At 39.0% G+C, this 15,242-nt stretch overlaps 1 protein-coding gene across 2 annotated transcripts in view; it reads right to left on the bottom strand.

Moving 5' to 3' along the window:
- LOC139462445 (RNA ligase 1-like) overlaps positions 1-11,634 on the bottom strand; it is a 28,212-nt gene extending 16,578 nt beyond the window's left edge. Inside the window, exons 1-3 of one of the 2 annotated variants that reach the window (XM_071244163.1) lie at positions 11,573-11,634; positions 7,108-7,343; positions 2,499-2,653 (exon numbers count right to left, since the gene is read on the bottom strand). In XM_071244163.1, the coding sequence (XP_071100264.1) occupies positions 2,499-2,653; positions 7,108-7,324 (372 nt within the window). In that variant the 5' untranslated portion in view covers positions 7,325-7,343; positions 11,573-11,634. Of the gene's footprint in view, positions 1-2,498; positions 2,654-7,107; positions 7,344-11,513 lie in introns of both variants that reach the window. The other variant, XM_071244164.1, reaches the window with a different exon arrangement.
- Between the last annotated feature and the right edge of the window lie 3,608 nt (positions 11,635-15,242).

Raw genomic sequence — 15,242 nt, 5'->3', positions numbered from 1 at the left:
TATGATGGGAAAACAAACCCGCCCATAATTTACAGAGGTCCCGATGCAGCGGAAAAATTCCTAGAATATCTACAAAATGAAGAGAGAATAATCAGGGAAAATTTATCACGTAAGAAACCCATGTGTATGACGAGGGATGATTGGAGGGCCTATAAGAAGTCAACGAGTTATCATGTTTGTAATAAACCCCTGAATGGGGATTTCGTAAGAGATCATTGCCACGTCACAGGTAATTATAGAGGAGCTGCGCATAACAAGTGTAACTTAAAACTAAAAATGAATTCTCAAACAATACCCATCCCCGTTGTGTTTCACAACCTCAGAAGATATGATTCTCATCTCATCATGCAAGCTATCTCAAATACCGATGGCGGCTTAACGTGCATTCCTAATAGTATGGAAAAATATATATCATTCTCGTTGACTAAAACTTAACATTATACGGACAAGGATGGGAAAGCAAAGCAAAGTAATGGGCTTCGATTCATAGACTCCCTCCAGTTTCTGTTATCTTCCCTGGACAATTTAGCTAATGCGAACAATCCTGATGACAGAACAGATAACTCGTCATTTGTTGTTGAGAAAAGGTGTATATCCTTACAAATATATGAATGATTGGTCCAGATTTGACAAAACTAAATTATCACCCCTTGAATCACTCGATAGTAACTTAACAGAATCTAAAATAACCGATGCCGATTATGAACAAGCTCTGACTGTGTGGGATAAATTAAGTTGTAAGAATTTAGGTGATTATCACGATCTGTACTTAAAAAACGATGTACTGTTACTCGCCGATATATTTAAAATATTTAGAAAGACATGTTTAAAACAATACGACTTGGACGTGGCATGGTACTATTCCAGTCCTGGACTGCATTGTTGAAGAAGCCCGGTGTAGAACTAAAACTACTCACAGATTACGATATGCACTTGTTTAGTGAGAAAGGATTAAGAGGTGGTATATCAACGACAGCAAAAAGGTATTCAAAGGCTAATAATAAATTAGTGGAAGGATATGATCCCAGTAAACCCAATACGCACATATTATATCTCGACGCCAACAATTTGTACAGATTGGCTATGAGTCAACCTTTACCCACGGGTGGTTTTGAGTGGGTTGATGTGAATGATATCAATGTGATATCGATCCCAACAGATTCCGATGCGAATAAAGGGTACATACTTTTAAAAAATAAACTTCAAAACATTTTCCATCTCGTGACCTGAACCTTTCACTGCATGTGACAAATCTTTGTGCTGAATTTAAGAGAAATTATGATACGAGTATCATACGACTATTGACAATTACCCCAAAAAGGACCTTCACCTATGACATAAATAACACTGACATGTGATATGGAAGGATTTGTGAAGAAACATGTAAATAGAGAGTACCATCCATGTAGAGGTAAGCATGGCTCAGAAACTGACCATGATACGACCATATTTTACAAAAACGCAAACACTGAATTTGACCTTTGACTTATCTTAACCAAAGCCATCTAAATACCATCCCAGAGAGGAATATACCTAAATGTAATGTAATATACCTTCTCTCGGAAGGGATTGTAATAAATGCATCAGTACTTTTTGAGAAAATGTAATCACAATCCTTTTTGTGACTTTTTTCATCTTGTGACCTTGACCTTCATCTGAAATTTGCAAGAAGAATTCCCCAAGGCCATTTGGAAGAAATCCAGGGAAGAATAATCTCTAACATCATGAATCTCATCTTCCCAAGGCAAGAGAGTTAACTGACTATAAAGGTCCAGTTTTCCAACCTTGCCGAACTAGGCTGGTATTATGGAGTTGGATTTTGGCTGGAGTGATGAGTCTGTGCATAGACCAATCCAAATCGTGCAATGATATCAAAATCCGGTTCGCAAACTGTCATGCAGATTTCGGTCAGTTGCAGGATCAGCAAAGCATGTGCACCGCCAACTTGTTGTCAACAGATGTTTTCCAAATCTCGTCATGTTTTTAATCAAGGTGCTCACGTGATTTGATGCACTTCCGATGTAAGACCCGTTTTATCACAACATACATCTTCATTACCGATCAGATCGTCTTGACTGGGCGCCGCCATTTTGTTTGAAGCAAATGCAAGTGATAAGAGTGGTGAAATCTGACTGGTCCATAGGAGAGGCACAAAAGGGACATAACTCATAATGGCCACTGGTGGCGCTACGATCAAGCCTAGGAATTCCAGCCTAGTTCGGCAAGGGTGGAAACTGGACTTTTAAAGTCAGTTAACTCTCTTAACTGACTCGGGAGGATGCATGTATCTGTATGTAGTAGTGATAAAAAAATCATTTGCACTGACAGAGGCAGTCAAATTCTCATAAACCTTGAAAGCAGTCCTATTCCACAGGGCTGCAAATGATCATTATTTTACTCTCTCCTTAATGATGGTTGTTTTTCAAAACCAATACATATTGCTCAGGCCTGTAACTCTAATATTCTTTATTTGGCACTTGACTACAACAACCAGTTACCTTGAAGTCTCTCTCGATGTCCCAGGCAATGGTGGGCCTGTCTCCGATCTCCCCATCTTCGCACCAGGCCTTTTTTTCCAATAAATACTTCTTCAGCTTTCTGTCTCCCGGTTTACTCAGCTTCCGGTCATGTCGAGCCCAGAACCAGGGCTTACCTTAAACCATATCAATGCACACAATTCAATATCATAAGTTGTAAACTATACACACAGTAAACATCACAAGCAACAGACCTGTAAACAAACAGATCCTCACTGATCTATTTCTGCCGGGGGGGTTTCAGGTGTAAAAGGTTATATTGACTCAAATAGGGTGAAAATTAGATTCCAAGTAATGTATATTCTCAAAATTTAAACCAGAGTATCAAAGGTACAGGAGCTCACCTTTATTCAGTCATAACTAGTTATCTTACCTACATGTTAGAATGTTGAGATCCGATTTCACTTGAAGTTAATCACATACTATATATCCCCCCTGGGAGGGTAATACATTTATGAGCAGGACAAAGAATCCCTTACACCCCACCAGGAAGAAAACAGGCTGCATATGGATTTCTGAGCTGGACAGTAAGTCCCTTGCACCACTGATAGAAAGCTAAAAGCATGGCGTTTGTATGAGTCAGTGAAAGTCACGTGACCTCAGATCAATAGAACAGTTGTGTCGCTATCCATAAATGAATATGCATTTCAATTTGTCTTAATTCTTTCACAACGACAGATTGAAACATGTCGGCAAGATAAATGTGTTGCAGTAGTATCACTTGGGGTATATGTGGTTTAATGTGTCCTTTGTTAGGTTTTACACAAATCGCCTCCGGTTCATGGTCATCTTCCCCTGGCAAGGGAGTTAGCTGACTGTAAAAGTCCAGTTTCCACCCTTGCCGAACTAGGCTGGAATTTCATGGCTCAATCGTAGCGCCACCAGTGGCTAGTACGACTTATGTCCCTTCTATGTACCTCCTACTGACAAATCAGTTTCTACCCCTTATATCACTTGCATTTGCACATCCAGTGGATGGTACACACCCTCTGCAAATCCTGCAATTGACTGAAATCTGTGCTGAAGTTTATGAACCGGATGACGATTTTGTTACACGATTTTGTTACACGGTTTTGATTGGACTACGCACGGACTCATTAGTCCAGCCAAAATGTAACTTCATCATTCCAGCCTAGTTCTCCAAGGATGGAAACTGGACTTATTTAATCAATTAACTCCAATGCCTCAGGGAGATGGTTCGTGGTATAAAAGCCAATGATGGACACATAAACATGAGGAAACCACACAAACCCACAGTGATTCTGCTACAACGATTAACATTATTTATATCCTTAAATCTTTAAAGGGGCACTGATCTAACGCACATTCCCCGGGACTGGTTGTGGCCTTTGTTATTGTTTTTTCCCAGTGAGTACCCGGATGTATAGCAGAAATCTAGACTAGTTCGCGACCTCTGCTGCGCCATTCGTCAGCGCATTAGTCACTTTTATGGGTAGTAATAAGGGCATATGGTCACATTGATCAACAAAATGAAATACAGTTTGAGATAATAAGGAAATGTAAGTATCTTTGTGGGTAGCATCGGTAATGGTGACGAAGTTTTGATAAGTCACTTGCTTGGTAATGTTGCAATGTTGTTTACACTATTTCAACACAAAGTAGATATTTCACTACTTTGTGTTGCTTTTTTATATATTGAGTATATTTTTTTACTGTCAAAATGTGTAACAAATTTTTTAAACTTCTAAATATTCAGTTATTTTACAAAGTGACTGAAAAACATTTCCATCTGTATTATTATGATAACGAATTCCAAACATTTTGATGTTTAATGTCATCACCAAGCGACTGAAAATGTTACATTGAAAAGTACATTTCTATGTTGTTAGGATTCAGATGAAGGAAAACAAAATGCAAATACCATAATTACAACCTACCAAATTTATGTGTATAAATTTTAAGCAGCTTCCTTGTTCGAGGAATGTATCCGTGAATATCCACACAAAGGAACAATATCCCACTCGTCTGCAGCTGTACAAAGAAACTTATTCGATGTCACGTGTCTCTGTAACCATCAAATATTTTAAAAGATATATATCGTTTCGGGATATTATAACCCGTGTTTGTTTCTCGACTGATCACTTGGATTGTTTCAGGTGTTTCACATAGGTGTAAAGTCTCAAAGGTCGGCTGAGAAAGCCCACGTGACAACTATTTTCATAACGTCCCCGGTTCCTAAAAAATCCATTACGTATATTGATAACAATGATCAATCAATCAACGTATTATCAGTTAACCCTTTGAACAAAGTATGTTTTTACATCGGCACTTCATGCCATGATATGAGTGTATTCCCTTTGTTTTATCTCTTGCTGGGCTGCCACGTGCATATTACATAACACACATTTCATCTCACTTCAAACCTGGATTTAGATTGAATAATTACCCCAGACACAACAAATGCCAAATGGAAACCTTTGCCAGGTAATCTAAGTGGTGCTACCACTAATTGTACCTGTAATAAATTCATTAACTGAGCATCAAGTGAATGACGACAAATACACAAGTGTAGGGTTATACGAGAAAACATGGATGACAACAAGGGAGTAGTAATCGTATTATCGACGCAATCGGAAATCCGAAAATGCTTTCACATCATGGATACTTTTTTTAGTATCAAACTATAACCATCTGGGGTATTTCCAAATGAGGATATACGATGAGCTCCGTCGTTCTTTTTGTCTGTTTGTTTAGGCTGAAGAAATTAATTAACATGCGCCCTTTGTCAAAATCTTTATAGATCACATTTAACCAATCAGTGTTTATACAAAAATGCGTAAAACAAATATTGCCCCATCCCCAAGTTTATTTAGCTGTCCTTGAAGACGGTAGCCCAGTCTCTGGTCACACTCAGTTGCGTTGCGTATCATCCGGGTAGTCACGGGGAAAAAAACAATAACAAAGGCAACAACCAGTCCGGGGAATTGCATTAGATCAGTGCCCCTTTAAGTTCTCATAGTGTGATACCCTTTCTTGAATGACCTAATATTTTGTTTTATACTCTAACAAAAGAATAAGGACTATAACTCCTATTCCACAGTCCTAGTTCTCTGATATTTCTGATTACAGACAATTCACAAAAAGGGCACACTGAACTATTTCTTTTCTTATTTAGAGTGATGCTCTATTATGGATAGTAATAAGACAAACTTGGTAAAGAGTTTCTGTTTTTTCAAAGCAACTGCCATATCGTCTGAACATAATCAGATGTTCACTTCTGTTCTCTCTGATCAGTTTCTGTTATAGAAAGTATGAAACAGTCAATCCTGGGTTCGATTTAAGAAACTTGATTTATCTAGCACCCTGTGCATGTTGACATGAATTAAATGTCATATGATTTATTATCAGCAGCTGAACTGTGGGACCAATAAAAAATGTCTTTTTGACTGTGGCTTTGTTCTTGTCATGATTTTCCTAATACATGTAGCACCAAAAATGATGAATTGTTAGTTTGTTTTTTAATGACACACTCAGCAATATTCCAGCTATATGACCGCAGTCTGTAAATAACTGAGTCTGGACCAGACAATACAATGATTAACATCATCAGCATCAATCTACGCAGTTGGGTCGCCTCTTATGACAAGCATAGTCGCTTTTTACAAGCAAGCATGGGTTGCTGAAGACCTATTCTCTACACGGATCTTAGCGGGTCCCAAAGAAGATGAAGCAACAACACCAAGACTTATAGTAAATAAAGCTGAGAGTTATCGAGTGTATTCAAAGATTGATGTTGTGTGGACAAGTAAGAGTTGATCAGACACAAAATTTGAAAATTGGACGTGCACTTGGTGCATGTTAATATTAGGTTGTATTTTTCAAACATAGGTTGTACTGGTGCATGTTTTATATAGCTAAATCGAGCCCTGCGAACAATGAAAACATAAATTTGTACAATATATTACTTCAACAGAATAAATGAAGGGCTGTGAGAGGAATTACACTGTCATTTCCCCAGGCAGTTGAGTGGGAGGAGGGGGATAGAAAAGGACTCAAGAAGGGCTGTTGAGGAAACCTGCAATACACATAAGATAGTGATGGACAATAAACATACACCACCCCTGAATATAATTATTGAGTGAGTGAGTATGGTTTCACACTGTTTTCAGCGATATTCCAGCAATATCAAAGCGGGGAACTCCAGAAATGGGCTTCACACATTGTACCCATGTCGGGAATCGAACCAGGGTCTTCGGCATAACGAGGGAACGCTTCAACCACTCGGCTACCTAACCACCCCTGAATATATTAACATGTAGTAGCTGGTAGCCATGGGCAAAAAACAGTAAACTGCTGAGGGATTTACCCAGGATTCCAGACTGAGTACCCTTGGTTGGGAAATTATTCATTCCAACTTGGGAATTCTAATGACATTTGCTGCAGACTGGGGGCTAATGTCGGCCTCGGAGCAGGTCCATATATATCCCTATTGGTACAACACCATTGATCAATCAAAGACAGGAATTTCACATATGTGAACAGAGAGGCTGAGACATTTGGCTGTGAAACTGTTACTGGTCAACCAAAACTGCTCTGGTTTCATGTTCACCTTCATACTCAGCAATATAGCAGCAAGTGCCATCAATCTTCTCCGAAACAATGGCAGTGTCCAGGATGTGCTGCTCCACTTCAACACGGAGTTTGTCCGAGGCTACAACAAGAAAAGGTTGGTTCGGGTGCTTCCCAGAGGCCTTAGGTTCCACATTGATCTCGAACAGGCACTTCACCTTCTGCTGCACAGGATTTGTCCTTTGTTGTTCACTCATCTTCACCTCTCACACAATCCTTAAAAGAAAGGTTTGGAATTGGATCCATTTGATCTTTGTTTGTTTGATGTTTAACTCCAATCAGCAATATTTCAGCTATATGACGGCGGTCTGTAAATAATCGAGTCTGGACCAGACAATCCTGTGATTGACATCATGAGCAACGATCCACGCAATGACAAGCATGAACCAAGTCAGCAAACCTGACCACCCAATCCCGTATGTCACCTCTTACAACAAGCATAGTCACCTTTTACGGTAAGCATGGGTTGCTGAAGACCTATTCTGCCCTGGATCTTCATGGGTTGATCCATTCAAAAAATGACTGATAATGATTAGGTCAGGCTTTTTTTATTTCTATTTTTACAGATGTCTTGGTGAAAAATCCTGGTCCATATATGGGGATAGATGGAGGGTAGTGTTTTTTATGGTGCACATGTAAGAAGGCATTGACAAGATTGACAAAAATAGTGCTTTTCCAAATTTTCTTGGTCAACTTTTCAATCTTTTTTCATGTCAACTGATTTGGAAATCATTTTTTTTTAAAGTATCACCTTATGTGCACTAGATATATAGTTACTGGAAAATTTAAAATTGAAAGTTAGCAAACAAATCAAATGACAGACAAGAAGCATTTTATCGTGGAAGTTGTTGCAAATTCAATCTCATTAACATCAGATCTTAGTTCTCACTACCGCTAAACAAAAAGGTCCAAGGACATCCCATTTCAGGTCATGTCAGAATGACCTTTCACGAACTTTGACCGACCAATGAATGACTTACAAGAAGCGGACAATAGCCAATCTGAAAGCAGCTTTCTCAAGCGATACGGCACTAGATTCAAACTGGCGGCTTCAACACGAGACAATGCTTTCAGGGATAATTCTTGTAAGGGCCCTGGAATTTTGGCCCATATATCTGAAAAAATGCCCATGTTTTTAAATGCAGTGGGGCTTTATAAAATTGTTTTATATAGGCATCACATAGAAATTGTTTGAAATTCACTTAAGAGTGCTAAATGGGCTCACATCAGAAAATTCCCTGAATGATCCATGCGCTTTGGAACATATTTTGAAAAAGTTCTTGTTTAAAAATTTGAAAACTGAACAATAAATGGCCTCGTTTGAATGGCAATACTTCCCACAGGCTATGCAAAGTCTTTGTCGTTCAAAACTCTATCCAATTGACTCGAGAGATAGACAATTTTGACTTGTTCTGCCCGTAACTGTCAGAACACCCCGTGTTAACCTCTTCGAGGTTACATGATCAGATAAGAAAACACATTCCGGATCTGGTAAGCGACGATCTGAGTGTGCGGATGAAAGTTTATAGAAAACAACTTCTTTGTTTTACTGTAAGTAGTTGTTATCCATAAATTGTGTCTACTTAGTCATCCGTCAGCTTCTAAGAAATGCCTATCAAACAAAACTAAGATCTGATTTTAATGAGACTGTCAGACAGACAGATTTATTTTGGATATTTGGCCATGAGGCCAATAGTACAATGACATTTTGTTGGAGGAAAATTTGTCGTGTTGTATCTAATTAGATACACAAAATAGATACAATGTACACATTTGAGTTTTATTAATATCCAACGTATCATCTTTCTTTCAAATATCTTATTGACAAAAACTGCAAGTCTGAGAAGAATGTTTGTGCTATTTGTGCTGTTCATTAGTTGTACAAATTTTCTATGTGTTGGATCCGAATACTTATAGTTAGGCGCACATATATGCCAATCCATGCAAAAAAAGAATTTCTGTAACAGAGGCCCACTTTATATCCCCCAAGTCATCAAGGTGTTTAATCATGTTGGTTGGTTGGTTTGTTGTTTAAAGCAGCACTCAGCAATATTCCAGCTATATGACGGCGGTCTGTAAATAATCCAGTGATTATTATCATGAGCATCGATCCACGCAATTGGGATCGATGACATGCATCAACCAAGTCAGCAAGCCTGACCATTCGATCCTGTTAGTTGACTTTTACGACAAGCATAGTCGCCTTTTACAGCAAGCATGTGTTGCTGAAGATCTAATCTACCCCGGATCTTCACGGGTCGTTTAATCATGTAATAGCATTGTCTAGAGTAACGTGCATCTGGTTGTCTGTGCAAACATATCCAGTAATCAGATAACTCTGAATTGATAGTTTACACATATCGGGTGAGCCGTGAAGATCCGGGGTAGAATAGGTCTTCAGCAACCCATGCTTGCTGTAAAAAACGACTATGCTTGTCGTTAGAGGCAACTAATGGCATCAGGTGGTCAGACTCACTGACTTGGTTGATGCATGTCATCGATCCCAATTGCATGGATTGATGCTCATGATGTCAATAACCGGATTGTCATAGACCTCCGTCATATAGCTGGAATATTGCTGAGTGCGGCGTTAAACAACAAACAAACAAACCAACCAACATATATTGGGTGCCTTCTGCAATCTGCTAAAATTGCCTTATTTGGTGACTGGTAGCCGATGCCAAGTACAAATTTACAAAATTTTGTATTAATTTTCTCAATACTGTGACAAAATAAGGTTCCCCAAAGTTCCGACCTGTCTCAAGAAAATGGTTAAAAAGACACTTATAAAAAGGGTAATAACACAGAACAGGTTTCCTTTACAGCTTCTGTTGGGATCCCATCATGTCCCAGTGATTTGAAAGTTTTCAAATGATGTATAGCATTTATTATTTCACATTCTGATATTTCCCCACTGACCAGTTCATCACTGTCTATGGTAGAATTGTTTTCTAGAAAATCTGCAACGTCTTCATCATAGGAGTGATTTGGTTTTAAAAGTTCTCTGAGGTAGGCATCCAAGTCATCAGTAGTAATGGATGAGGATCCCAACTCACGTCCCGAGCAATATTTCTGAATTGTTTTCCAAAATAATTTACAATCTTAAATTTTTTCAGCTTTTACACTTCTTCAGAGACAGACCTTTAACAATCAATCTTTTTTCTTTTACAAGTTTCTTTAAAAAGGTTTTTTACATTTAAATACTCCCTATAAAAGTTCACTATCATTTGTAGTCCTAAACCTGTCTAGAAGGACATATGTTGTAGGTTTCAGTGTCTAGTATTCCCTATCAAACCACTGTGGCTGGTGTTGGTGTAGTTTGTTTACTTTAGGTCGGCGGGCTTCACCACCACCACTATATCTGCCCACAGTACATGTGCATTCTCAAACACACTGTTGACAGTGATGGTCTGGGAACATATTCAAAATCTGTGGTACTTTGGGCCCAAGTTTCTATCGAAGGTTTTCACTAAACTTACATTTTTGAGTTTTGAAAAGGGCCCATTTACATTCCATGTTATAAAGGATAATTTTATTTCAGGAATATATCTATCTATATATCTATCACCATGTTTAGATTTAGTAGTGGACCTGCACATATCTTTACAATGGCCTTGAGCACTTTCCTATCTGGACTGCCCTGTGCTACTGTTACGCTCGCCAGATTGTCTCTTGGGATGGCTGTCACCATCTGATAGTTGTAAATTTAAAAAGAGTCACAAAAGGGCCCTTTAATCATACTTTGTCCTCTTTACCAGGTATCTAAAATCCTCTCTCTCTCTCTTTTACCAGGTGTTCCGGAAAGGATGGAGTTTCCTGCTCTACCCGCCACACACAATTTTCAAAACAAAAAGTAATCGTTTCTTTAAATTGTTTGATAGGCATTACGTAGAAGTTGACAGATGACAAGGTAGACACAAAACTGTCTTCCTTGACAACGGTATAAGGATCTATACCGAAATGTCGCTTTTTAGAGTATTAAAGAAGTTGTTATCCATAAAATTATGTCCACCATGTAATTGTTTCTTTGTTGCCTAACGCCTCACGTCACCGACCAATCCCCCTGGCATACGACACGGAGAGTGAACAATCGAGTCTGGACCAGTCAATCCAGTGATCAGTAAAAATCAGTAAGCCATCAACAATGACGCCACACTGTCAACCAAGTCACCAAACCTGACAACACGATGCTGAAAGTGAGCGCCCGTGAATAAGGAGGCGTGAAAATGCGTAAGTCATGGTGTGGGATAACCAGCTGATTCCATAACGCATTGACGAGGCAAGTAACACGTGTACGCATCATCATCCATGCACTCAAATGTCGGCCAGTGACGAAATAGGTTATCTGTGTCGTTAGGTCTATGTATTTACTTAGGATGGACATACATGACAGCGTGTCAGTGTCGTCCGTTCCTCAAATTAAAGAAAATCGGTTTCCGAGATACCTGTTTTCGTGGCATTCACTCCTCTGCGAAAGTACACAGCCGAGTCCGTCACCACTCGTGTCTTTCCGAAATGTGTTCGGCATGTTCCGGGATGTCAGCAGCGGCCACGAATGGATTCGTGACACATTGAAGCGCCCATAATAATCCACTGGACATCATATGCGTGAGACAGCTGTTTAGCAAAATATTGCAGCCAGTGAAGAGAGCACAAAAAATACACATATTTGGGGTGGGTCATGGAATACATTTAAAAGTGTTTTTACATTTTGTCTTTTCGCGGAGGGTCATGAAAAAAGTGTATAAGAAGATGGGGAGGGTCATCCAAAAATGTGACAAGCATAAGGGGAGCGTCAATATTATCGGTACATCAGTTGCACATGACCGGTCCCTTATCTTGTCGGTACATGACATACGGAGTCCTTACTTATTTTTGTGTCGCTCCTCTCCCGACAAAAGAATTAATTATTATTTATTTCTGAATAATCCGCCGTCCATCTCTTTTTGTATGCTGCTTCTTAAAAACGTTTTACACTCTTAACGTGTTTTTAACAACACGATCGCATATATAAATGGCAGTATGCGTTCTTAATGTGACCTGTTGAAACATGGAATGGAAGCTACTCTTCGCTTCTTATTTCTGTGATGCGATGTAGGAATCACTTCCACCATAGTTCATATATTTAAGCGGGGAGACGTTTCAGAATACACGTGGCATGAAAACCTGCGATGATGGCAATCACACAGACGGGCCTCTCTAGCTGTTTGTGGTTCGGGGTTGGTGCAACCTTGGTCGTCAAAGAAGGCACAACTTACTGCTATGTTTGAAAACCTCCTGACCTCTACCTTCGCTGATTCTCTCAGCGATTAGAGAGTTCAGTTTTGTACTCCTTGTAAGCTTGACTCCGAACCATCACAGCCTGTTCAAGCTTTCCTTCATCAACTTAAATGACTGGTTTACTTGCAATGAGCCAATTTGGTAACATTTACTGATCATATCTGTTTGTACGTATATTTTGTCACTTCATACTTATTACAAATATAAAGAAACTGTTAGGGCAGCCAAACTTACTTAGTTACCACTAGTAAAATATACACCAATGCGTACTTCGATCTCCTGTCTTATAACATGAAGATTCAAGACATTTTGATTAAAACATTTTTTTTGTAGAAACCTCAGTTTAATCAGTTCTCATAATATTCAATAGTTCTTGAATTTGCCTGACATACGTGAGACGATAGTTATCTTATTTTCGTTTAGCTGTGAATTATCGAAAAGATGTTAGATATGCATGTAAATAATGTAGGAATTTATTGTATGAATGCTTGAAAATATTAAATCTGTTTCACTAAGGAAACAATACTTTGCATTTCTTTGTTGTTAAATTTAAACGTTGTAAAATCAGGGAGATAATGCAACACGACGGCGGTCTGTAATTAATTGAGTGATCCAGTGATTGATATTATGAACAATGGATGATAATCTGTACTTTTTCTGTTGTTGGTACGGGAGATAAAATAAATTACATATGCCTCGCATTCTCGGAAAATAAATAATGTGTCCTTTTCATGTGGACAACCGTCTAAAAAATACAATGTTATGTTTGTTTATTCAATAAAAAATAATTGAGCTCCTAACCATTATAAATGCTGATCTTGACCAGCGGACCATTCGATCCATTTCGTCGCAGCTCACGACCAGCAAAGGTTGCTGGGGACCTATTCCGGTCGGGAATCCCCACGGGAGTCTCCTTGACTGCCTTCTGTGACTGATTGAAGTGTCTCATAAATATATTAGTTAATCATATAATGGGCCCAGCCAAGCGGGATCAGTAGCCTTGTGATTGTAGACCTCTGCGGCTTGAAACCGTCTCCACAAATTGAAATATTTGGATTTGGCCGAAATCTGTTTGAAATGTTACTTTGTTTCGTTTTGTCGCTGTGTGTACATCTAACTACACTTCTTAACGTTATGACAGGACAGACCCGACTGTCAACAACGTCTGAACGTGGCCTTGACGTCTCATAGACTTGGGTTAGAGTAGCTTTCCTTTGACAAAGGGCAGTTACTCTACCGGACAGACCGATGGATTGGCGAAAGGCAATTAAAAACAATTGTTGTTTTGCGTTTATGTTGCGTCACCACTGTATAAGAGACATATTTAAGTTAGAGCTACATTGGCTACTGTCACTGTCCGACTGACACATCACTTACCGTGTGACGTAATAAATATTAATGCGCGCATTCCATGAAGACAGTGTTTCGGTAATGTTTGTTAGAGAGGGAAAGCGATTTTGAAGCAAAAAATTAAAGAATGACATTATATGATATAGAGGTTATCACGCTTGTGTGTTTGGAGATGCTAAATATCCTGTATTAGGAATAAACACTATGTATTTAGCTCGCCAAAGCTTGCTAAATACAATGTTTATTCCTAATGTAGGATATTTACCATCGTGTGATAACCTCTATTTACATTATTGCAAAAGACAATATATTCCTCAAAGTTTTTGTTGTAGTAAGTGTTTAAGAGGCCTCCTTCAGTCTTAGCAATTTCGGCAGACCTGTCCCTCTTTGGGATTCGTGTGAGTAGGGTACACATATGTATTGCGAGTTTTAGTATTCATAAACTTTCTCTTTTGTGTTGATATCATCTCTATTTTCGTATATTGATATGCTTTCATTTTTATCTTTGAGTGGTGTGTTTATATATGTTCGAGTCCATCACTCGGAAATTGAGTTAGTTTGGCCTCGCTATTGCATCTCTTGGCTACAGGAGATCTACAGCAGATAGTGGATCTAACTGCAATTCTTGTTTTAACCGAGCCCGGGCTGGGGCATGGTCTAGAGATTCCAGTTACAAGGGATCAATGGAATCAGGTTGATGGCAAGATGGGCATACCTTGCCATGGTGCTTGTGGTGAATTCCACAATATAATATAGTACATGTGAGATTATACTTCTCTTCCAAAACCTCGTCAAGCCAGATATAAACAACAAACACACATGTGGCTTCCCCTGTGGCACACGCCGAGGCATTTACTCTGCATGAGATTGAAAATTTTAAATCTGTTTCACCAAATAAACCTTCCCCAATACGACTGGGAACATAAGCTTCTTTGCAAGACGGCAAATAAACAAAGTCACTTACTTCTTTGAAAAATGTACCTTGTATGCATAGCAAAGGCCAGAAACTTAAATTGCCGAGTACCACTGAGGTACAATCAACGTACCCTTTGCTCTGTATTTGCGCATATGGCACAACACACGAGAGACCAGATACACTGGTGGTACTATCCAGTTCACCTCATTACTCCAATCTGAAGTAAAAGTATCCACATTCTCAGAATTAGGGTTCCAGTACCTAGAATCGAAACGGTTTATCTTCTTGTTGTAGTAAGAAGCAAAACGATCTATTGAATGTGGTCCCCATGTTTCATCGAGTACATGAAAAAACATAGTCTGCAACTGCCCAGTCATCTCTATCAGTGAGCTTGCTCAGAAAATCGGTTTGATCATTTTGTTCTCGGGGAATCCAGTCTACTTCCAAACGTATACAGGATCTGAAACACAACTGCCAGATAACCAATGCAAGATTTTGTAAGTGTGTCTTCATGCTACCCTTGTTAATAATAGCTTATACGTTGGTATTATCCGTAAACCACTTGACTG

This window comes from Haliotis cracherodii, unplaced genomic scaffold (assembly GCF_022045235.1).
Source record: "Haliotis cracherodii isolate W230 unplaced genomic scaffold, xgHalCrac1.p SCAF_15, whole genome shotgun sequence".
In the NCBI taxonomy this organism is placed as follows: domain Eukaryota; kingdom Metazoa; phylum Mollusca; class Gastropoda; order Lepetellida; family Haliotidae; genus Haliotis; species Haliotis cracherodii.
Note: the sequence above shows the minus strand (reverse complement) of the source record. Positions and strands in the feature narration are given on the sequence as shown.